This window comes from Telmatherina bonti (assembly GCF_933228915.1).
Source record: "Telmatherina bonti genome assembly, chromosome: 15".
Classification (NCBI taxonomy): domain Eukaryota; kingdom Metazoa; phylum Chordata; class Actinopteri; order Atheriniformes; family Telmatherinidae; genus Telmatherina; species Telmatherina bonti.
This window is the reverse complement of record NC_136613.1, coordinates 21,084,374-21,107,441: the sequence shown is the minus strand read 5'-3', so window position 1 is coordinate 21,107,441 and position 23,068 is coordinate 21,084,374. Positions and strand designations below refer to the sequence as shown.

General features: G+C 40.8%; 1 protein-coding gene across 1 annotated transcript; it reads right to left on the bottom strand.

Moving 5' to 3' along the window:
• Positions 1–320: 320 nt before the first annotated feature.
• On the bottom strand, positions 321–22,597 carry baz2bb (bromodomain adjacent to zinc finger domain, 2Bb; the record flags this gene model as incomplete). The annotated part of the gene is made up of 36 exons (XM_079254708.1): positions 321–468; positions 576–719; positions 905–1,179; positions 1,286–1,432; positions 1,850–1,985; positions 2,102–2,304; positions 2,438–2,592; positions 2,739–2,894; positions 3,077–3,347; positions 3,578–4,212; positions 4,305–4,449; positions 4,533–4,595; positions 4,693–4,930; positions 5,012–5,086; positions 6,511–6,734; positions 7,659–7,913; positions 8,348–8,488; positions 9,142–9,207; positions 9,663–9,689; positions 9,840–9,884; positions 10,282–10,347; positions 11,118–11,183; positions 11,448–11,509; positions 11,616–11,708; positions 11,891–12,095; positions 13,346–13,447; positions 13,601–13,709; positions 14,547–14,607; positions 16,024–16,317; positions 16,499–16,863; positions 19,144–19,367; positions 19,748–19,933; positions 20,028–20,122; positions 20,404–20,535; positions 20,853–21,011; positions 22,438–22,597. 36 exons carry the CDS (start codon positions 22,595–22,597, stop codon positions 321–323), a joined length of 5,928 nt encoding a protein of 1,975 aa, XP_079110834.1.
• Between the last annotated feature and the right edge of the window lie 471 nt (positions 22,598–23,068).

Genomic DNA, 23,068 nt, shown 5'->3' with positions numbered 1-23,068 from the left:
AAATACACAAGAAAAGCTATAATGTAGTACTTGTTACAAATTATGTATCCACAGTGGAAATCACTGATTTCCAAATGTAACATGAGTTAACGATTGTGTGCCTTTTAAATAAATATAAACAGTATTGCACTTGAAGACATTAAAGGTGTGTTTTCTACCACAGTAGATGGACTAAGAGTCTGTCCTTACATGCTTCACATCAGTTTTATTTAATCTATGAACTGATTTTGTGTCAAAACAGATGAAGAGTCTAAAGAGGAAAAAATTATTCCGATATGCTGATAGTTGTTTCTGCTCTGAGTTTCTTTCTTTTCTTTTTGTCACTGCAGCAGTTCAGTCCATCGCTTGTCAAAGAATCTCCTCATGTTGTGTCCGGCTCGTCCAATCTCAGAGTCATCTTCATTAAACTTTTCGCAGTTATCAAACACCAGATTCACGTCAATGATGAAAGTTTCCAGATTTAAGTACCTGAAATCAATGGATGGGAAAAAAAAAAAAAAAAGTTAGGAATTGTTTTGGAAATAAATAAGACAAAGTGCTTGTGCGAACCATCAATATGAAAAAGCAACACATACAGGTTGTTGGTGAGCTTTTCTTTAATGGTGGAGAAGTCCATGGGCTTCTTGACGACTTTTCTATATCCAGGGACAGCTTTGTGGTTGACTGGTGTGAGGAAGGGCCATGCGTCCTGGTGGGCCTCCAGCTCAGCCAGCAGCACTCTGGAAGATTAAACAGCAACAACACTGAGTTCTCCTTGTAGCAAATATAATTTCAGGACAGTTTCAGTGTGTAGAACATCCCTGTGTTTCACTGGATTGACTGAAAATGTTTTTTAAACAAGGTCAAACAGCTAAATAAATGCTGCCAGCTCTCCTGCATGAAACGAGTGTGTGTTTGGACGCACCGGCACACTGCCAGTCCACTGTTGCTGTCTTTGGATGTTTTGGCTTTTTTCGCAGAGGAAACAGGGCTGTCATCCCTCGCCTGGGAGCAATAGTCTCCTTTCCTCTTTTTGAACTCCTTTGTAGGTCTCTTGAGCATGCTGTTGCTGCAGGCGTCTTCCTCAGCAATGAGCTCTCCCACTGCAGATGGCTTACTGTCTCGTTTTACCGCACATTTCTTTTCTCCTCCAGCCGTTCGGCTCTGTTGTTTCCTGCTGCGAGGGGTTTGATCGCTTTCCTGAAAGACAGAATAAACACGGCCATGAAGAAACACAAACAACGTTTCATCTATCTATGTTAGAATGATACAAATAAATAGCCTGAAAAAACAAATGTTAAGATACCTTCGCTACACAAAAAGGACAGAACCAGTCTCCATCAGGTACTGTGGTGATCTTGGGGTTATGACAGTAAGTGTGGCAGCCTCTGTCACAGCCATCACAAAGCAAAAGCAGCTCCTCATTATCTCCCCTTTGGCAGAGTTGGCAGTGCTGAAAACACAAAATGTCAGGCAAAAGGGTAACATGCACTACATGTACTGTAGGAATTAATCCATACCAAAATACTGCACATTATTATAACAGGAGGTGATTCCTGCAACTCTGAGCATGTACTCAGATACTGTTATAATTTTATTATGTAAAGTTGCACATAGCTGGTATTGATCACTTCCCCTTACATTCACATTTTCTGAACAGTAAACAATACAAGAAAATATAAACAAAAAAGTAAACGGTTATTTCCAGCTGTTCACAGTTGATTGTTTTTGAGGCCAGGAGTAAAAAAATGTTTTATAAAGACGGTTATGTTAAGTGTAAAATCAATATTTTGGTTTAACACACTGCACATGTGCAGTAAAGTAGGGATAAATCTCTGAACATGACACACAGAAGTCAAGTCACACTTGCCACTCTCATGATGGCTCGATCCCAAGCGATGGACTTCTGAAGCTGCTGAATGCAGAGCGAGAGCTGAGCTGAGCTGCGGACTTGACTGAGGGCTTTATGCCACAGTCTCATCCCGGGAGCCACGTCCTCCTCACTGCTGGAACGGGACAGGAAGGGAGCTTTTTTCTGACATCATCTATTTCTATACAAACGCGGGAATGGAGACACCATCCGTCCTGATTCAGATCAGGACTTTAGGATCTCTTTACAAACCTTCGCTCAATGTTCCTCTCCAGCTCCAGTAGTCTGCTGACCGCTATTTCAAGAGGATTGTTGGGCCGCCGCACCACACAGCCATGAAATTCCTCCAGGCTGGTTTCTTTCTGAGCCTTATTCTCCGTAGACAATGAGGAGAACTTGTGCTCATGATAGACCAGATTCTTGCTGTCTGATTGGGGCTCAGGGGGCATCCAACCCTGTAGGAGAGAGAGTAAGATATGGCCATGACAACATGATCGTTTACGATATGTTTTACGTTATACCTAAAATTGGAGGTTTCTCATTTATATGCGCTTTCAACAGATAGGAGGAGAAATAAATTTGCTGTACCTTGACCTGCAGGCTGGCAGAAATAACTCTTCTCTCCAGAGCTTCGACCTGCTGCAGGAGACTGATGTCTACCTTCATGGCTTGCTGCTCAATGCACCAGGTCTCCAGCGTTTCCCTGCTAAGCTCCTGCTTTTCCAAATCTGTCCCATCAAACTCTGCCACAACAGATGTATGGAAATATTCCAGACAACTAAGAACAATTCATTTGTCACCAAAGCTAAAATACCGACAGTGTTTGTTCATTCATCACCGCCTGAATGTTGAATTTCGACTTGAAGAGAGGGAAGAAAGGTGAACAAACCATCTTTACTGCTGGCACAGAGATGGGCTGCATGCTCCAAATGTTTCTGAATCTGTTTCTGCAAGGCCTTCTCTCTGATGCCGCGACTATGGAGGGTCTTCACCAGACTGTGCAGGTTCTCTATGTCTGATACTCTCCACCAGCCATGCAGCATCTCTGCCAACGCATACACAGCACACATTTAACAGATACTGTCACATATTTATACTCCCTCACTTCTAGATTTAGCACAGCAGAGAGGTTGCATGACAGACAATCATCACAGCATGTATTCCAGTGCCCTCTTGGGCAATGGATTTCTCTTATCCAGCATATTTGACATGTGGTTACAGGCTTACCCTCGGGAATAGGTTGAGGACAGGGATAGTCCTGGGTCTTGGCTGACTCCACAACAGGGAATGAGGCACAAGAGGGCTTGTCTCTCTGGGGCTCTGGAGTCTCACTCTTGTTGACGAAGTTCGTATCTGCCAGACAGAGGACCTTGTTTCCATTACCCTCTGCATGCTGGGAGGGTAGGGAAGTGCCAGAGATGGGCAGGCTGGGACTTGTTCCCGAGCTGAACACGTCAGACAGTGTCAGTCTGCTCTGATGAATGCCAGGCTTTACTTGCTGAGAGGAAAAAAGTGCACAGTTTGAATGTGATCAGAAGGCAAATCTACCCAACTTCTGCTTGTATAGCTTCAAGAAAAACTTGCTGGAGTGAGTTTCACAAGCGATTGCGACAAAGTAAATACGGCCATGTCAGAAAGAATTATTCTTGATGCACAGGTCAGGCTTTAAAAACACATAACTCAATCTTTGCAGCTGAGACAGAGATACAATTCTTATTATCCACCGACCTTGGGGATGTGCGATTGGCTGCTATTGATCCCAGCCGTGGTGTTGCAGCTTTCTGTTGCTGAGGGATTAGGGAAGAAGAAGGAGGGGGATTTGGTCCTGATGGGTTGTGGAGAGGAGGAGGAAGCTGAAGGACTGGAGCCTGAGGTCACAGAGGACCCGTCACAAGGAGAGCGGGGCAGGAGGCTAAACCACTCGCTGCTGTTTTCAGTCAATATCTTGGACAGCTGGTCATAATGAAGGATGGATTTCGGGTTGTGGGTCATCCAGAGCCCGTGTCTGAGCTGGGCAACACCGAGCAGAGATGATACTGAAGCATCCGCTTTATCTGTCTGTGAGGTGGGATAAGAGTGATAAAACGCAGTGGCAGGAACTTCACCAGTATGAATTTTCTGAGCGCTGATGTCTGAGTACTGAGCCATTTTGGCTACTTCCAGCAGCTTGCTGAGCTTAGATAAGGAGCTGGGTTTTTGGAGGAAGAGATTGTCTTGCTGCCACACTGGTGTTCTTTTATCACCGTCTGTACTTTGGACTGGGACGGACACTACTGGCTTCCTTGCCTCTTCCTGCTTCTCCTTTTTTATTCTGATCATCTGGGCAGCTTTCTGCCTTTCCCCCTCCACCACATCCTCGTAGCCTGAGAAACATGAAAGTAACGTCAGCTCTGGCACAGAGGGGGAGAAAAAAAACTTTTAAACTTCAAACCTGTACATCAGTTTTGGTTTGCACCTTCACCGCTCTCCATGCCTTCAACAAGGATGCCACCACACTGCGGGAGGACCCAGTAACGCCTCTTGTATCGGTCCTCGCCAATCATCATAGAACGCAGCGAGTGAGACGAGTCAAAGAGCTTCTTTCGAATTTGACTTTGCAGCTGAGGAAAAAGGAAGAATATGAAAATAAAGCATGAATGTGTCCGTAATAGAGACATGACAGATCTCACAGTGTCTAATTTACCTTGCATGTCTTTTCAATCTGCTTCTCCAGTTCCTCGATGCTGGCTGAGGTCGCAGCGTCGTCCTGTAACAGAAGATCTCATTACAGCGAGGCGGGCGGACCAGCTGACATTTACCGTAAGAATAACAGACTCCAATTAGAGCATCATGATGCTTCTGACCTCTTCGTCACACATCTCTGCTTTCTTCCCTTTCTTTCCCCCGGATTCTTCTTCCTCCTCCTCCTCTTCATCGTCTCCTTGCTCTTCGCTGTCATCATCCTCCTCCTCTTCGTCCTCACTGTCCCCGTCTTTCCTCTTGCCTTTGTTTCTGACAGTTGGGGGGTCAAAGGTGTGGCTGTCCTCTCCTCCTACACAGCCGTCTCTCTTTCCTGTTGTCTTAGCGTGGATGCTCCTCAGTCTGAGAGAACCAGAACGACACCTCCATTAAAATAAGCGCACACGCTTTCTCGGTAACAGTTTAGATGGCTGATGTACTCACTGGCGAAGCTTTCCCTCAACAACCCACTTATCCTTCCGCAGGTTGGTCATGCAATCAATGTTTTTGTCAATCTCACTGAAAAACAGGTCATATTTAAAAAGTTACATTTCTGTCACCTTTAGGGTTGCTAAATAGTCAAATTTAGAACAAATTGATAGGTCAGTGGTTTGATTCCCCATTCAGTCTGGACCTTGACTGCAGGTTATACAGCTGATGTTATGCATCAAGTGTATCTGCTATATATGCGGTTTTCCCAAAGTTTCTTCTGTTTCTTTACCATAACCATCATTAAAGATAACACACACACACACACACACACACACACACACACACACACACACACACACACACCAGACCTTGAAGTATTCCGATTCATTATGCCACAGATGTGTTTCAAAGTGTAGCAGTAATAAAAAATTGAAGACCTAAAGTTTGATGCAACCTTGTGAAACAGTCTGTCAAACCATGTTGTGTTTTATTTCGTTGTTATACGTGTTGCCCCGTAACAACGAAAGCCTCTACGAATAAAACAAACCAATATATTCTGCTTTCCTGCACACAGATTAACATGGAGGTTTCACTCCTTGATATGTTGCTTAAATATATTTTATGGTAACGTTAAATATTTACTGAGGAATTTAATATATTCATGGGATGGAGGAGGACAGAAATTAAAAAAAAAAAAAGAAGACATGTTGAGCAGCATCTCCTGCTCTTTAAACCCCCCCAGCAGCGCATGATATTATGTCAATAGGGGAGAGTTTCTGCTACAACACACTATACTGTTTAAATGACACTGAATGCAGTTGCGATTAAATCTAATGGACTTTTTTTTTAACCATCATGTACATATCGTGTTTCTGCAGCATTCTAGGATCATTTTGGAAAGAAAGAAAGAACAAATGAACAAAAGAGAAAATGTATTGTATGTGAACATCTGATGCAGTTCCAGAAGGGCTTATGCATCTCCTAATCGCTGCCCTTCCTTGATTTTTTTTATGCCGATTAGGCTCATTATTAAAAGAACGAAGTCTGTTGTGTGTGTATTTACATATTCAAACTCTACAATATCACAACTATGTGGATCAGTATTTCTTCATAAGTCACCATCATCCCCTCACAGCCCTCTCTGCTTTTTAGGAAGCCTCACCACAATAAAAAGCACTCCCTTCTTCTCAAATATTTACCAATTATTTGAAGTTATGATGGGGGCAGAGCTAAACTAGCGGAATCCAACAGTAAGAATTAAATGAAAAGAAACAATCATGTTGGGTCCACTTCGCTGAGGATGCAACCTTACAAGCTAATGTTTAAAAACACAAAAATACTACAATCTTAGAAACAAATGTATCAAAGCTTTAATATGTCCAAGTTTGATCTTTTTGGTAGCTTATTAACAATAACCTAAATATGGATGTTTCTAACATACAAGCAGGATTAGCATTAACCGTATGGACAACAGAGTCAACACAGGCTTTAGATGAAAACAGGGTGCTCACCTGATCACAGCCTTACTACAGCAGAGCTCATTAACCAAGAATGCAAGCATGGAGGCTTTCTGTGATGGACTGTGGGCCTGAAAAGCCTTTGTCTTGAGGCTGACGGCCAGAGCGGCCACCTCCGTCTGGTCGGAGACGCCCTCCATGTACATCTGCAGGATCTCCGACACATTGTCTCGATTGATGTCCACATTGATCAGGTGGTCCCCCAAGATAGTTTTGCTCTTTGGAAATAAAAATTAAATTAAAAAATTGCACAGTCTTACCATTGGAAATAAAAAAAAAAAAGTTTCGCAACTGCAAAGTATCAACAAGAACAACTGTTTATATTATATGAAACTAAGTAAGTGGTAGCAATAAATGCTTGATTGACAAGGATGTTTTTCAGTCATCATATCTCTTTCTGATGCTTAAGGAGACCCCAGTAATGTCAGGCTATTTTATGCACCAGTACAACTGGTTTTCATGTGTGCTCAAGAGACTGTGTAAGCTTCTTGGTAAAAAAAAAAAAAAAATACTACAATATTTTTCTAAGGTGTGATTACACTGAGGAAGTACCTTTTAGTGCGATGACAGTAACGATCATACATTAGCTTCAAAGTGTCTCTAAAAATACATCGTAGGTTTCAAAGTTATGGGAAGCGCTCTCTCCAGCGTCACATCTTCATCCAAACATTTTGGCTTTGACGATGGCTAAATGCTGAATTTGAGGCTTCAGAACAGCAGCTCACATACAAACACAGGATGTTACAGAGTCATTTCTTGAAATCTGTGGTTTTTAACTAAAATGTTTAACAGCTGCAAACACTGACAAGCACTTAAACATGCTCTGTATACATCCTAAGAACCAGAGGACTAATCGAAACCACCATGTGGGTTTCAAGTGGTTAACTGGGAACAGCTATGATCATGCTGTCATGAAGGAGACGACTGCCAACAGATGTAGTATCTTCTATCTGCTTTGGTATGTGCCATATATTCTAATACAAAACTCAGTTTTTATTAAGATATACAAGAACTGATAATATCTTGGCAGTTTAATTATGACTGTAGGATGATATCTGTGTGGAGTTCACAGCACAACAGGGCTTACAATTTACCCCCTGTAAAATAAACAACACAAACTACTAGCACAATGACAGACCCACCTTGTTCCCGGCAGGTATACCCGGGTCACACAAGGCTGCAGACAGCATGCTCACGAGCAGGTCCTGCACTTTGTACATACTTTCCCCAACATTGAGCAGCCCCTCCTGAAGCTTAATTATGCTGAGCATTTTTGCATGCGAGTCCAGTCTCAGGACCTTTCCAAAGCTACGTAGAAACTGCAGCACCATGAGGCAGTCAGAGACGGTGCTTCCTGGTAGGACCAGACCGGGGATGCGAGACAGATCTGGAAGTGGCTGGACAGAGTCAGAAATATTGTAAAACACACCTTTTACAAAACTGTCAATTTAAAAGTTATTTGAAAATCCATATTACAACATTATAACAATTATTGCATCGCAGTTAAAGGATTAGTCTGTGAACACACACACACCCTGAACTCTGGACAGCAAACTATCTGTTAAATACTTGGTCAATACCAGCCACTTGGTGGCAGTGTTGTGATCTACACCTGTTTCCATTTTAATCAATTCCAGATGCTTTCAGTGATATTAAGCATCCATTTTAGCACTGATTGCAAGACAATCACCACTGAAGTAATGATCCGTTTAAAAAAATTCCCAGCATCTGTGTACAAACCAATATTTCCATTTACTCCACAGACTGATTCTACAGACAGACACTCATGAGCTTGTTTTCTTCTGCTATCAGCGCCACAATATGTGGGTACCTTATGATCTGCTAAAAACATGTCTTCATTTGGCTTCTTCAGCTCTTTTGCCTTTTCCAGCTCCAGCCTTCTGATTTCCAGCTTCCTCTGCTTGTTCAGCCTTTTCTCATCTTTCTTTTCTTGTCTCACACGTTGTTTCTCCTGCAGCAAAAGTTCAGTGATTCGCAGCAAGATCAGAACAGATCTGGGCTACAAAAGGTTTCTTCTTCTGATAGACCAGAAAAAAATCATCCCACACACACACACACACCCACAACATGACACTACAAACGTATTGCATCATAAAAAACAGAAACATCAATTTACAAATGTTGTTCCAAAACCTATAAACTGTTGTTTATACGACACAAAGCCACGTAATAATGAATGAATGAGTAATTTTATTTTGTGTATGGGTATCAAAACCTTCATCCACAGATGATTCAGCAGGATATTTATCACAATATAGAAAAAATACTACATAATATTGACATTTTATGACAATAAAAATGACAATCAAAAAAAGACAAATAAAACATCATGCACCTCACTTGGCTCACAAATTATACAAACTCTCATCTCCACTATGCAATTGGTATGTTCCACTTGCAGCACAAGGTTTTTACACACAACAACCATCATATCTGCACCAATAGTCTCTTAACTTTTAACATTTCTCATTTGTGTACTTTCTCAGTTGCAAAGCAAGTTCCGCACTTTGTCATTTATACATACAATACTAAGTCCTGTCAGAGTCCTAGGACACAAACAGCACCAGAGCAGGTGAGCTGAGATAATACTACGCAGTTACTCACCTCTGCCTTCTTACGGGCCTCCACAGCTTTCATTAGTATCATGTGCTGCCTGCGTCTTTCCCTCTCCTGCAACCGCACAGAGTTTTAAACTTATTCACCAAACCGATGTCAGCAGGATTTTACTAAAATATGTTTTAGACACATCTCACAGTGTGAAATGCATAGCTGAACATAAAATACATCTATCAAGACATCCAAGAGACGGCGATGTTAACAAAGACACAAAATGGCTACAACAGAAACAGTTTTATAAATGTTATTTTAGTTTAGGAGATATCTGTGAAGTCTTGTATCATTTTAGGTAGCTGAGGTATTTGTGAGCGTGCTGGGTGGGCAATGGATGCTTTTCCTCTCAGAAACCAATTACACAAACATTTGCAGTGCACACTTCTGGAAAAGCCATGCAGAGGGATGTTAAATGGACGCAGCAAATGCTACATTTTATTCACAGCACTGACGCCAACCATCTATCACAGCACATGCACGATAAGTTGGTAAATGTACAGAAACAAACGTCATACCATGTCTACCCTATGCCTCTCCAACTCCTGGCAGAAAGAGTTGGCAAATATTAAGAAATAGAAGAAGACACATAACACTTCAAGTGTGTAAAATGAAAGCATAAATTGTGCAAATGGTGATCAGTCAGGCCATCGTAAAACCTGTAAAATTAAACAAAGTAAAAATAGTTTACATACCTGATGCTTCAGGATGACAGCTTGAAGTCTACGCATCTCCTTCTCCTTCACAAACAGGAGCAATTAGATTAGAAACAAAAAACATAAATTATTATAAATCAGCACACAAAAATAAAACACTCATCTTACTTAACTACAAAACTGCCAAACTTCCACCCCTCTAAACATCACTGGCGAATATGATCTGCAAATAAAGATGTCCTCAGTTGTAACAAATGGAGGGAAATTATTCCACCTCTCCTTTATTACATTGACAGAGAAATGGCAATCAGCATCTTATTTTGTGCTGAGAAGCGGGACAGCATATCACACCGCCAGAGGACAGAGATTTCAGAGAGGTTCAGAGGTATGGCGGTGCACCGAGTGAGATAATGGGCTGACTGGTATCACCAGTGATGATAATTTAAAAAAAGTCAAACATTTCTCATTTATCACATCTCACCTTGTTTCGTTTTTCAGCTTCCAGTATCTTTGCATTGGCTGCAGCTTCTTTTTTCTTTCTTTTTGCCTGTGTACACAAAAAGAGAAATCTTCAGGCTTCAAACGATATGCTTTTTCCTAGTGAACCACAGCAAAGGTCAAATCGAATGAGCATCTTTACAAACGATATACAGACAGTATATTTCTCCCTGATATTCAGTAACGATGGTTTCTAACACCATTAGGTGAAAGTACAGCAGAATATGTCGGATAATCTCCTAAGTGCAGCGAGATCACAGTTTGAATCTGCTTGATTGTACACTGAGGTTCATAGATAACATCACATCTAACATACTGAAACCTTGAGCAACGAAATAATCACACACCCCCCCATCAACACCGAGACACAAAATGACTACAGTTATAATGAAACACCAGCAGGCAGCGAGAATAAATTAAGCAAAATTTCTATCAGTAATTATAACCCCAATGAAATCCTGTTAAGAGCCACTTGCCAAGCGTGTCAAGTGAAATTTGATTTATAAAGGCTGAAAAACTCCACAGCTTGCATTAGGAAAGGAATGTAAAATAGGTGTTTCACCTAGCCATGGTAAACTCTGAGCCACCTCTTACTTAATGAAATACTGTATTTTGTATTAAGCTCCAGCACGGTCTGAAGAGATTTTCATATTTAAAAGCACTTCTGCAAGAAACCAATTAAGCATTAGTCACATGTACAGGCTAAAAGTGGGGCCACATAATTTAGGAATAGCCTTCGGTTGTCTCCCACCCTAAATCCTATCAACAGCATAAAAAAAGTGTTTTAAAACGCATTCTGCAATAACTTTCAGCACAAACCTCAAGAATTTGCTGTGCACGGAGTTCTTTCTCCATCCGAATTTGCTGAATGCGCTTGATCTTCTCCTGGTAAAAGGATGAGGGCAAGATCAAATGAATGAACTGTTAAGTCATGCATGTTATGGAGCGGTGCAGGGGAGCAGGATGTGGGGGTGAAGGAAGTACAACGAGTCTATGCAGATGGAATACGGCGCAGCATTTTGAAGAGCAGCAACTTTCTCATAGTTTCAAAGTGAATCTCCTTGTGCTGAACACCTTTTTCACCTCAGAGTGAATGAAGTCTGAATATGATGCAGTTACGAATCTGTGTAAGGAATGAGAAATACTCACTTGCTGTTTAAGGATCTTTAGCTCTTCTCGCTTTTTCCGCCTCTCCTCGGCAGCCATTATTGCTAGTAAGCACAAAAAAAAAAAAAAAAAAAAAAAAAAAATCAAACTGGCACGTAGCATAGAAAGCGCACGTAGTTCAGAGATGAGTCTGATTAGACGGCAGCTTACCTTGCTGTTTCCTTGCCTCCTTGGCTGCTTGTGCCATGGCCTGCTTCTCCAGTTTTCTCATCATTTTGATCTGAGCTGCCTGTCGAGCTATTTCTGCAGTAGATGAAATATAAGGCATGAAAAGAGAATCACAGTTATGTAGAAATTTAAGTGTTTTGTATTTATAACAACTCCCAAAACCACCTACTGTGACAAATGTAGTCAATAAAAAGGTACAACATAGAGCCAGTAGCGCCTGGTGCTTTATTCTTAACGTCTTTATGATGCAAACTGACCTTGAGCTTCCAGTTTACGCAACAGCTTGGAATCACTGACATCTTGGAAATTATTTTCCCCAAGATTTACAGGATGAGGATGTCTGTCCCCAGAGCCATCACCTGCCAGCTGGTGCTCAGACTTTGGTCGTCGGCTACGCCTCCCATCCATCGCAATGATGCAGGTCACGATCTCATCCTTAGCCAGCAAACACCACTGCAAACCCTGAGCAATTTACAGAGGTTAGAGGGGCGATTCAAACAAACACAAGCATTTTATCAGATTTTTTTCTCAACCAGTGTTGGATCAACAGCTTAATTTCTCTTATGTTGAAATCCAATAAGTTGCCTGATAACTTGCTGCAAAGCATTTAATCAGAATGAAACTTATTGCCCTCTGAAAAGAAAGCATCTAAAGAAGAATCTAAAGAAGAAGAAAGCTGTTATTTGTCATCTGATAAACAGGTGTGAGTGAATCTTTACATACAGCTCAATCTGTGCGCTGTCCAGGGACAGACCTGGAGATAGTGGATGAAACTTAGGCTTCGTTCAGACTGCAGGTCTTAAAGTTTAATTCAGATTTTTCTCTGAGGTTAAATTTTTTCATGTGATTGTTTATATTTTAATGTAATGCAACCACCATCAGACTCCAGTATGAACAGACTGTGAGCCTGCATGACTCGAATGCGAAGAACACACAACTTCACACACAGAGTTTACAGGGATAAAAGTGGATGCTTGCATTTGTGTAGCAGTTCTGATGTTGTTGTGGAATTAGAAATGACAAAGCTAATGTGTCCACTGTTTACATTTGCTCTTGTCACATCCCAACTCCTCGAGTGCGAAATTATGATGTCTGTCTCACTTCAGAGATTTAAAATCAGATGAGATCCGAGGTAACCGTCCAGACTGAGGACACTTTGAAAAACGTATTCACCGTCCCATAAAATAGTGTCCTGCATTGGATTGAAAAAAATCTGACTTGTTTTGTTTAGACTGTTATAAATAAAATTTAATATGGGACGCAAATGCAAAAAAAAGTTCATTTTGGGCTTATTGTTGGCATAGTGACCGTAGTTCAAAAGAGACAACTGTCTTAACAGAGTATACTAATGAACAATGAAGCGCCATTATTTGCTTTATCAAAACGTTTCAATAGTCCTAAAATGACGAAGATCTGCAACAAAGTGGTTACAGACCTGCTGATTTTCACTGAAGCCATGTTTTTACCATTTGAAAACTCATCTGAGCTTCAAAAAGAACAAACTTATCCTAGTCAGAGTGAAATAATCATATAAGTATATGTTTGGTAAACTTTCCTTTTAATCAGATAAGTAAAATGTTTAAAGTATCCCTCTTCATCTGACTGAACTGTGTAATTACAGCCACTCTTCTGCAGGAATACTGTACCGATAGTTCACAAGAAAGTAACTGATATTTGAAGTCTGAAAATGCGACAAAAGTAGCAGCATTTACCTCTTGTCCTTCTCTGGCTTCATAGAAGTCACCAACTTTCATTTTTGTGCTAAAGCTGAAGTTGTCCCGAGAGATTTCAGTTATTCCATTCCTGACTAAATACTGTGTGAAAAAAACAACACAAACTAATTACCTTGTTTTAAATGAATCACTACACAGAATTTCAAATAAAACTTTACTGGAACAATTACCAAGTACCAGAATTTAATGCTTTAAATGAATATTTATATATAAAGCTCCATGGTTTTGATTTACCTTCATTACATCAGGATATTGACGCAGCTTCTTCCCACATGGAGCAAAGTAAGCCACCTCCCCTTGCAGACGCCCCGCCACCGTCCTGACCTGGGTCTCTCTCCTCCACCTAAACAACGTGTTTAATACACAACATCTGTTTGCTGCGTGTTCTGTGGCTTCACTGGCTGCTGTGAAAATAATCCTGAATAATTTTGGCCAAGTGGGGTAATCTCTCAGCTGACCTCCTTTGAGGAGCAGCTACACCTTACAGAACAGACATGGAGGCTGTAATTCCAGACAGAGCAGCATGTGAAATATAATCCTGCGGCCTTTGCTTGAATTTGAAACTTTAGATGAAAAACATCTCTGAAAAATAAAAGACTGAGCTCTTTTTTCAAGGCAGTGGAATTTGTGGGCATGGAGCTGCTAATATTGTACATCTGCGTCGAGGTTGGACCCCTGATGTCTGACTGCTGGGCCTCGTTCAATTTCCTGCCCACCACAGAATGATACACAATTTAAAGAGGCTTGTAAAAGAAGGCAAGGGTGGCAAGGTTTTGTTTTTATGGTCTACTCCTTTGCACATGCTGACAAGGCATAGTCATACTTAAATTAGATTTTTTTTTTTCTGGGCTTTTTGTCACTGGAAGTTGCTTTAATTTAATATTTATTTACTTTAGATACAATTAATGTTTAAACACTCTAAAGTGATTGATTAAACATTAAATAAAAGAAAAAATGTTACACATGATTAAAAAAAAAGCAAATAGGTTAGTGCTTGCAAAAGGTTAACGGTCTTTGGCTGCTCCAGAAAGAAACTTTGGCTGCAGGTAATGTTTTATGAAAGTTCACTTTTCAGCCTTCAGTGAGCTGACATTTAACACCGACTGCTTTCACGCCAACAATGTAGCGGATATGATGGCGAGAATGGGTCATAAACTCCAGTGTAGGTGCAGTATCTTACCCGAACTCAAGGGGTACTTGCAGAACCCTCTCATCTGTGACCCTCCTCCTCCTCCCTGACCCTAAAAAGAGGACATAAATAACTTGGGGTTTTTCTCAATTTCAGTAGAACCTGAGAAAATCCACAAAATGCTGTGTTTACAGGACTATAAACCAATAAAAAAAAAACCTGAGTCCCAGAAACCAGAAGCCTTTTGTAAAAATATTTATATTCGGTCCCTTTAATAATAACTGTTTTCCAAAACATCTTTGTGATTCTCCTAAAGCTTCACTGAAGTCCACTAGTGTCTAAACTGAACTCAGGTGACATGACTTGTCAGTCTAGAGCTGGGAAGGAGTGTGTCATTCAGTGAAGGACAAAGGATACATTTCTGCAGCATTTAAACTGGGCAAGTATAGCAGCTTCCTTCTCTAATCAGAAACATTTGAAGCCATTAACAGCATAGCGGATCTACATGCCCAGCCAAACTAAGTGAACAGGATTGACAATGAATTAAAGCTCCTTGCTTTTAAGCGCTCCTTTGTAGAGATGGGAGAACCTAACAGAGAAATACCGTCAATGAAACGCTCCACCAATCAGGCCCGTATGGTAGAGCTGTCAGGAAAACACCATTCTTCACCGAGACAACTATGACAGCTGTCGGGAGTTTATCAAAGACATCTGAAAGATTCTAGACTATAACAAGCAAAATACTCTAATCTAATATTCAGTTTTCATCACAATTCTGAAAGATGTGTGTGGATGAGATCAGGCAATGAGCACTGCCGTATTTAACAGCAGTCATACTGGAAACATGGGGATGTCGGACCGTTTTTTTTTTTTGTTTGTTTTGTTTTTTTTAATGCCTGAACAACAATGAATGCTGATTTCCTTTACAACAATGAAGAAAATACCTAAAATTATAAAGTGAAAACCATTTTTGGTGTTCAAGATGTCAGACTGTGGTGAAGGTTTTATATTTTAGCAAACTAGGAGCCAAAGAAAACACAGTGGCTTCAGGACAACTGCTAACTCAGAGAATGTAATGTTAGTGGCATAAATGCATAAATGTCTAGAAAGATGTAGGCCAGAATTGATTCTACAATCAATCAATATCTGATTGAAATGGCTGATGATGCTATTCTAATGCTTAAAGCATGTCCACAATAATTCACAACACAAAGACATGGTATGATAATTCATTATTCCTGAGAGGAAGGATGAAATATTTCCTGATACATAAAGCATCTGTCTGCACCACTGAAGCAAAACCTGCCGTGCAACTTTAAAACAATAACAAAAGCACTTTTACAGCCGGAACTTATTCTTATCAAGTGGTTCTGTGAAATGTACTGCAGATACCACACAATGCTAAAAAATTATCCGACTTTCCTGATCCCCTGATAACCTTCCGGTCTTGATCTAAGTATTACATTAACCCGATCGTGCAATTAGGTGAAGGATTTATTTAGACTTCTAGAAAACAGAGATCTGTTACCTGTAATTGCTCCGAATGTGAAAGATGGGGACGGGTTGGCATGGTAGTTAGAGGCTTTGGTGTCTGTGGTAAGGTTCGGTAAACCACCTCTCAGCACACCTGGAGGCCTGGAAATCTGCAGGTTGAGCACTGAGCAGCTGGCTGAGCGGTTAAAGGAGGATTTGTGAGAAGACAACAATGCTTCAGCAGATTTAAGAGGAATCCCGTCTGCATCGCCATCCGCTTCCTTCTCAACACACTCCTTGATATCAGCCTCTGAGCCGTCGGAGTCACTCTCAAGGTGGCTCTCAGAGTCTGCAGGAGATGCCAGAAAGCTCAGTTACTGCCTGATATTCTCCAAACAACACAACCAAACAAGGTGAGCATCACTAACTTCCAGAAGAAAGCTAATCTCTCACAGCTTCTGTCAACAATCTTTTAATCACGGCAGCTTTATAATATGAAAAAAAAAAAAGCGGACAAGGGTTGATCTAACCTGAAAGGCTACTGCCAGATTCTTCATCCTCCATGCCATCTTCCTCATCATAGTCATCGTAATTGTCTCCAAAAGAGTCATCGGAGTCATTGCTGCTGTGGAAATCAGACTCGCAGCTTCTGGTGGCCTTCTTTGATCTGACAGAAAGTCCTGACAAGGCAGATTTAAATGATGAAGCAGAGCTGTGACACGTCTCCCGGGTGCCAGTGCTCAAATTGACCGGCATGAGGTAGGATGGCCTGGTAGCTGCCAAGACTGGCCTGGTGCTGGGAGTGCTGCTCTGGCTGCGGGGTTTAGTGATGAGGGCCAGAGGTGCATCTTGAACTCCGTTTGGCTGGAAGTTAGACAGCAGTTTTGTGTCACTGCTGATTGAAAAAGACAACAAATGACTGACTGTTGTATCTGACAAATAAATAGGTAGTATCAGCAATGAAAAGAAGCTGAAATGTGATTTTTTTTTTTTTTTCCTTTAATACCAGATTTGGTTCTGAGGTCGCACAGAGGAAGCCTGCTTCACAGAATCCTTCAAATGGATGGGCTTTATGCACAAGAAAAAAAAAAGTAATTACACAAACTGTCACTCACATTACATTACTGTGCGCTGTAAATGAAGGAGTTTAAGGTGTTATACGTGACAGCGACAATGAAGAGCCAACTCTAGCCTGTCATCAAACATAAAGGAGAAGAGGCAGCTATGGAAAAATATTTTCAAATTGTTTGGCTTAGTGCCACCGCGAGACGTTCGCTGTCATCTCGTATTTGTTGCTATTGTCAAACTCTGGCAAATCAAAAGCCTGCATTTAATGTACCATCATATGAATTAAAACCCTCTTGTTACAGATTGCTCCATTTTCCCTCCTTCCCAGAGTGGTGACAATAACTGAGTCCTGTAAAAGAGGCCAATTTCTTTTCTTTTGATAACAAACATCCCAAAGCACAACAGAGCTAATTGCCTGTCAGTTTTGTGAAGTGTTCCCAGTAGAGCTGAACACATTGTGCCTCCTAGTCACGTCGTGGTCAGAGGCTCATAAAGAATAATAAATCCCAGTTAGATAATAGTGTGCGAGCATTAATTTTCTGCTGTGCAGAGACACCGTTATTGTCACTTACTTCAAGACAGAGAAACACGCGCAGGAAGGAGAAACAGGGTTACTATCAGGACCGTTGCTGAACATACGGCTCCACTGGGGTACAAGCTCCCCATGATTATCTTTTATCGCAGACTTGATCAGCTTATGAAATGGGTTTTATCTACTTCTATTTAACTAAGTCCACAGTTACCGCTACTTGCAAACAGCTGAAACTAAAACTGAACAACTAATAAAAGTTAAACATGATTTATAAAAAACAATTTTACACAATGTGAACAAGAAGGACCCTTTTTTAATAAAAAGAACAAAAAACAAACTAAAATGACTACAAACTTAACAATTTCTTCATTCCAAAAACCTGCCGCCAAAAGAAAACATGTTTGATTTATGTCAACCATCTTTCTGTCCACCCTCTTACCTGCTCCATTTTCCTGTCTTTTTTCCTCCTCATCTCCCTCCTTTTCACTGTCTCTATCCTCCTCCTCACTCTCCCTCTCTCCCTTGTTGTTCTGGTTACCTTGGTTCTTTCCTTCTTTATCCTTTTTGTCTGCTATCAACCAACAATTAAACATACAAACTGGAGAATTTATAAATATATTTAGATTGAAATTGAAAACATAATTCTAAGTAAATAAAAGGTTGTAGTGGAGAATGCAGTCTGGTAATAGGAGTTCACTTTGAAAACCAGTATAATAAAAGATAAATGGCCAGACTTCTTTTGTTTAATTTGCAGAAGGGAACATAATTAGCTGTTGTTAGAAATATGTTTTATGTGTTCTTAACAACCTTGACTGGTTGTCTGATATTTCTTTTATCAGAAAAGACATGACTTTTTCATGCCATCTGTTTCTCTGGGCGTCATCGCTCAACTTGTATGCCATGTGACTCGGGTGGAATGACCGTTCCAGATGTGGACTACACCAGCTTGTGCCTTTTAAAGGTATGACAGAGACCTCAGGGAACAATTGTTTTTATTATTGTGAATGGAAATTTCTGAGCAAAAGGAAGCAAACAGAAGCTGTATTTGCGTTCTTCAGAGATTAGTCTTAGAAAACTGTCTTCTGTCCAAGCTACTGTTGTATCACTTACTGCTAAATGATAAACTAAGCGTGACACGGAGCTTTTACAGAGGGGCTCGTCTGCCGATGCCTGTGGTTACGACGACGTGAGATTATCTTTAGCCACAAAAATGGAAAATTTCTATGAAAATTACAAAAGTAAAATCCATCATAACAACACAGAAGGAAGCAACTCACCTGTTTCAAAGAGTTCAGGTGTGACGACCTTTCACCTGGAAGGTTTCCACTACTCTTCTTTATGCTACTGACAGACGGTACGAGCTTTTCGGGGGGAATTAAAGATTTGGGGTTAAGCAATGCCTCTTTACAGGCTAAAAGTGTTCTTGGTTTGGGTACAGATGGGAGGGAAAAATCACTGGATGAACCAAGTGGTGGATGTTTAGGTGAGGAACATAATGAACGGGTTTTCTTAATGGAACAGAGAGCCAGAGGTTTCTGAGAGGAGGAAGCAAAACTTTGCTTTGATGAGGTTGACTTAAGCAAGTGTTTAGATGAACTGGGGAGGGAGATGGAGTTAGATGAAGACTTTTTGGGCAGAGGACAAGCCTCCCTGTGGGAGCATGTTAGGGAACCATTGCTGAGCGCCAGTCCTGTGGTCTGTATAACGCTAATGTGCTGCTGGCCTTCCTCCTCTGCAGTCCCGGTGCTCGACGGAAATGGCGCTGTGGATTTGGGCGGGCCAGTAGGATGAGAATAGGACTGGGGGCGATAAGTGGAAGTCACAGGAACACTGCGACAATGATTCTGTTGACTAATGTTTCCATCAGCAGCACAAGGTCTCCTCTTTTTACTCTCCAAAGCGCTGTGTGTCAGCCGCTGAGTAGGAAGATGTGGAAGACAAGAAGAAGACAGAGCGTCATGTCAGTGGAAGCCTCACAGTGGCAGCTCTGTCAGCGAACACCTCCACCCGCCAACTCAGACAGCTTTTGACAAATCCTGAGCAGTTAGGAACTATTCATACATTTGTCATTTTTACTCTAACAGTATTCTTCCATAAACTACACTAAAATACACGTAAAGGTAAGGTTAGAGGTGTCAGCTTTTGCAAGAACTTTGACAAATGATATAAACACACTTACTTTGGCTTCCTTTATAACCGGACTCTCTTCTTCAGAATCAGAGTCCTCGCTGTCACTGCTCTGATCATCCTTATCCTCCTCCATGTCATCAGGATCGCTGCTGCACTCCTCTCCATCACTGGAGCTTTCTGAGCCCAACAGGCAGCCACTTGTGCTGGTTGTCTCTGGTGGTCTTTTTGTGGGCTTCTTAATTTTGACAAAGTGGAAATCAAAACATAAACTTTAAAATAACAACAAAAATAAAACAAAATAAAAAGCATGGGGTAATAATAACCTTTACCTTTGTTTTCTGAAAGTTCTGCTGTTTCACAGACTCTTGGATGCTCTTCAGATTGTTACCTCTGTCGGTTTGAGCTCTCTTTTTCCTTTCTTTAGCTGGAAATGAGTTGATGCTCACAGCAGAGTTCACAGGAGGAGATGAGGTACTTCCACCATTTATTGCCCCATTAACAGAAACTGGCCACAAGAATCAAGGACAATAGTATGAAGCCAGGTTAGGTGAATCATTTTAATGGCTGTTTTACAATAAAAGAATTAAGTGAATTCCATAAAAACCTGAGTACTGCTTACTAAGTTTATCTTTTAAGTCTTTCTTATAGCTTCTTAGAGCACAAAAATCTGGTTGTAGAACCACATGGCAGTGGTTGCTGTCTTACCTGAGATGCGTGACTGTAAATCTAGAGGATTCAGGCTCTTGAATGTTGACAGAAATACAGGATGCAGACCCAGAAGAGGGGGAAAGAAGGCTGCTGCTCCTGGGGTATTTCCATTGGAAGGCCGCCACCAATCTGAACAGGCAATAAGGTGTGGAGCAGTTAGCAAGAAACAGCTACTCTCTCGAGGTAAAAGTCAACAATCTGTAGGAGGAGCAGTTTGTCCAAAATGTAGTATCCCATTAGAATTAAAATGCTGCAGCAAAGAGCTGATGCATTTTTCCAAAATCAAGACCTACTTTTTACTTCGATTTACAAAGTTTTTTAAAAAAATTGAAAAGACACTCTTAGGTGTAATCAAACATTTACAGTACATCAAAAATCGATTTTTAAGGCCAACCAAAGGATTTATTCTTCTTATCAAACAGTTTGTAAATCTGAAGTATTCTTACCTGGAAATGCACCAAGCTGTGAGTGAGCAGCCAAAGACGACAAACCCAGACTTCCAAGTCCTCCAAACCCACGGTAGGATGAACTTGCTGTGTAGAGTCCAAAAGCAGGGTTGACGCTTTTATTTGAGTGTTCATCCCCCTTCACCCGCAGCGGCCGGCCTGGGGGGGGGCGTTAAACAAAATACATAACAGAATATCAAGGTATGAATTTAAGTGTTTCTTATGTGCCCAAGACTGCAGTATGACATAAAACCTCGCAGTTGATACTAAGAGAAACTTAAACTGTCATTTAAACTGTCATGAGACTGACCAAGAGAAGCCTGACTGAAATTCTTCAGTGTTGCATGCATTTAAAGCTCCTGTAAGGTGTTTGCTTTCTTTTCCTATATCACGGATATTACTTCAGGAAATGTGCACTTCACATCTTTAAATATTAAATATATCACTTTAATAAATTGTATGCTAAAAGATGTTTTGTATCAGCCTGGAAACAGTTTTATTTAGTAAAAGAGGGCATTTTACCGGACTGCATGGTCAGCCTTGCTTTTGGAGCAAGTCCTAAAAGGCATTTAAGCAATTGAAGTTTTTGGTTGTCCAGCCTTTAAGGTCCCATCTGATGAGCATGTGGTATCTTTTCCCTGAGTCCTTAAGCTGATAGGATATCTTTAAAAGAGCTCAATTTACTTGATAATCATTACAGCGATGTAACTCCAGAACTACCAGTTTGGTTCCAGTATGTTCATTCTAAAATAAATTATCTAGGAAATTTCTGTGCACATGAGAGTGAAGGTGTAAACATGAATAATTTATGAGGATCTCAATATTCTTCATTATGACAGCATAAAAAAAACACTACTTTTTGGTGCATCTTATAATAAAAGACAAGGAAAAAAAAGCCAAAGCACAGTATGTAAATTTGCACATTATTTTGTGGTCAGGGATAATCTGACAGCTTATGCATCACTGCTGCTCAGTGCATAATGGCTTTGGCCACAATTAGTATTCAGAGAGAACAAGAGATGCTGGTGGCTGCATGCACAGTGTGAAGCTGACAGGCATTTCAAATCACGCAAGATAAACTGAAGCTAAAAGTTGTCAAAAGAAATCCACAAGGACATGCGGAGGGTTTTAAATTGTTAGTATTCATTAAGTCATTTTCCCCTCTAGCCAAAGTGCCTGGCACGATAAAAGTAGAGGAAGGTGTTCTATTCCCCTTATTGTATTATCAATTTTTTTATTGGGTGTCTCCACAGAAAATTTAATTGGATGGCTCAAAGGTTTACATCGAAGGGCAGGTAGGAAGAGTGGACTATTTGTTAAGTCATTCAGCATAATGGCTACATTTACATTCATTAACAGCAACTGGATTTGTGGCTATTTTTGTGCACGACTACTCAATGCATTTTGTTGCGCATCGTATCTGAACTTCAACCTAAGTTAAATTATTTCAAGCCTTATGTGGTATGTGGGAAGAATAATCAAACACACTGACTTGACTATGAATAATTCATTTGCACAGGTAGCTTTAAATTACATTTGATCTTGTGGCTTGACTTTATGCAAAGTTTTCTCTTCGTGTACATACCGCAGATGGCGAGAGGGGTGCTGCCTTCAGAACCAGGAGTTGGACTGTACTGGGTGGGGAGTGTGTGAGTTGGAGCAGGGGAGGAGCTGGATGATGATGAGGTCTTGTGAAGAGAGGGCGGGGCTGGGGATGGCAGGGTCAGCCGCTCCCTTGACTCCATATCTGTCAAACACAATTCAGTCAGCACAGAAAAATGAAGAAGAAAACGGGGGAAAAAAAACTTCCTCTTGATCCCTATGATGCCAATCTGATTGATTTCCACCTGATACAGTTTCTGACTTGACTTCTAAATACTGGTGCTGTCAGATGTTTGTTTTTCTTGTTCTGTAATTAATATAACTGATAGAGTAATAATTTGATGGTATGAAGCTTCTTAAACTGAATTTGTTATTATGAAACAGGCATATGTGACATAAATTCCAGCATCTGCACAGATCCACTGGGTCCTGCTGTAAGTCACCATGCTCAGTCTAGAAATGCGCAACTATGCAGACTGTATGCTCAAACCACACATGAACAGGAAGCAATCTTCTATTTGGTCCTCAGAGTGTAGCTTTGTTTCCTCAAATTAATCAGTAGCAAGCTTTCCGCTCAAAACACCCCTCAGGGAAGTCCACATTTGAAGAATTTG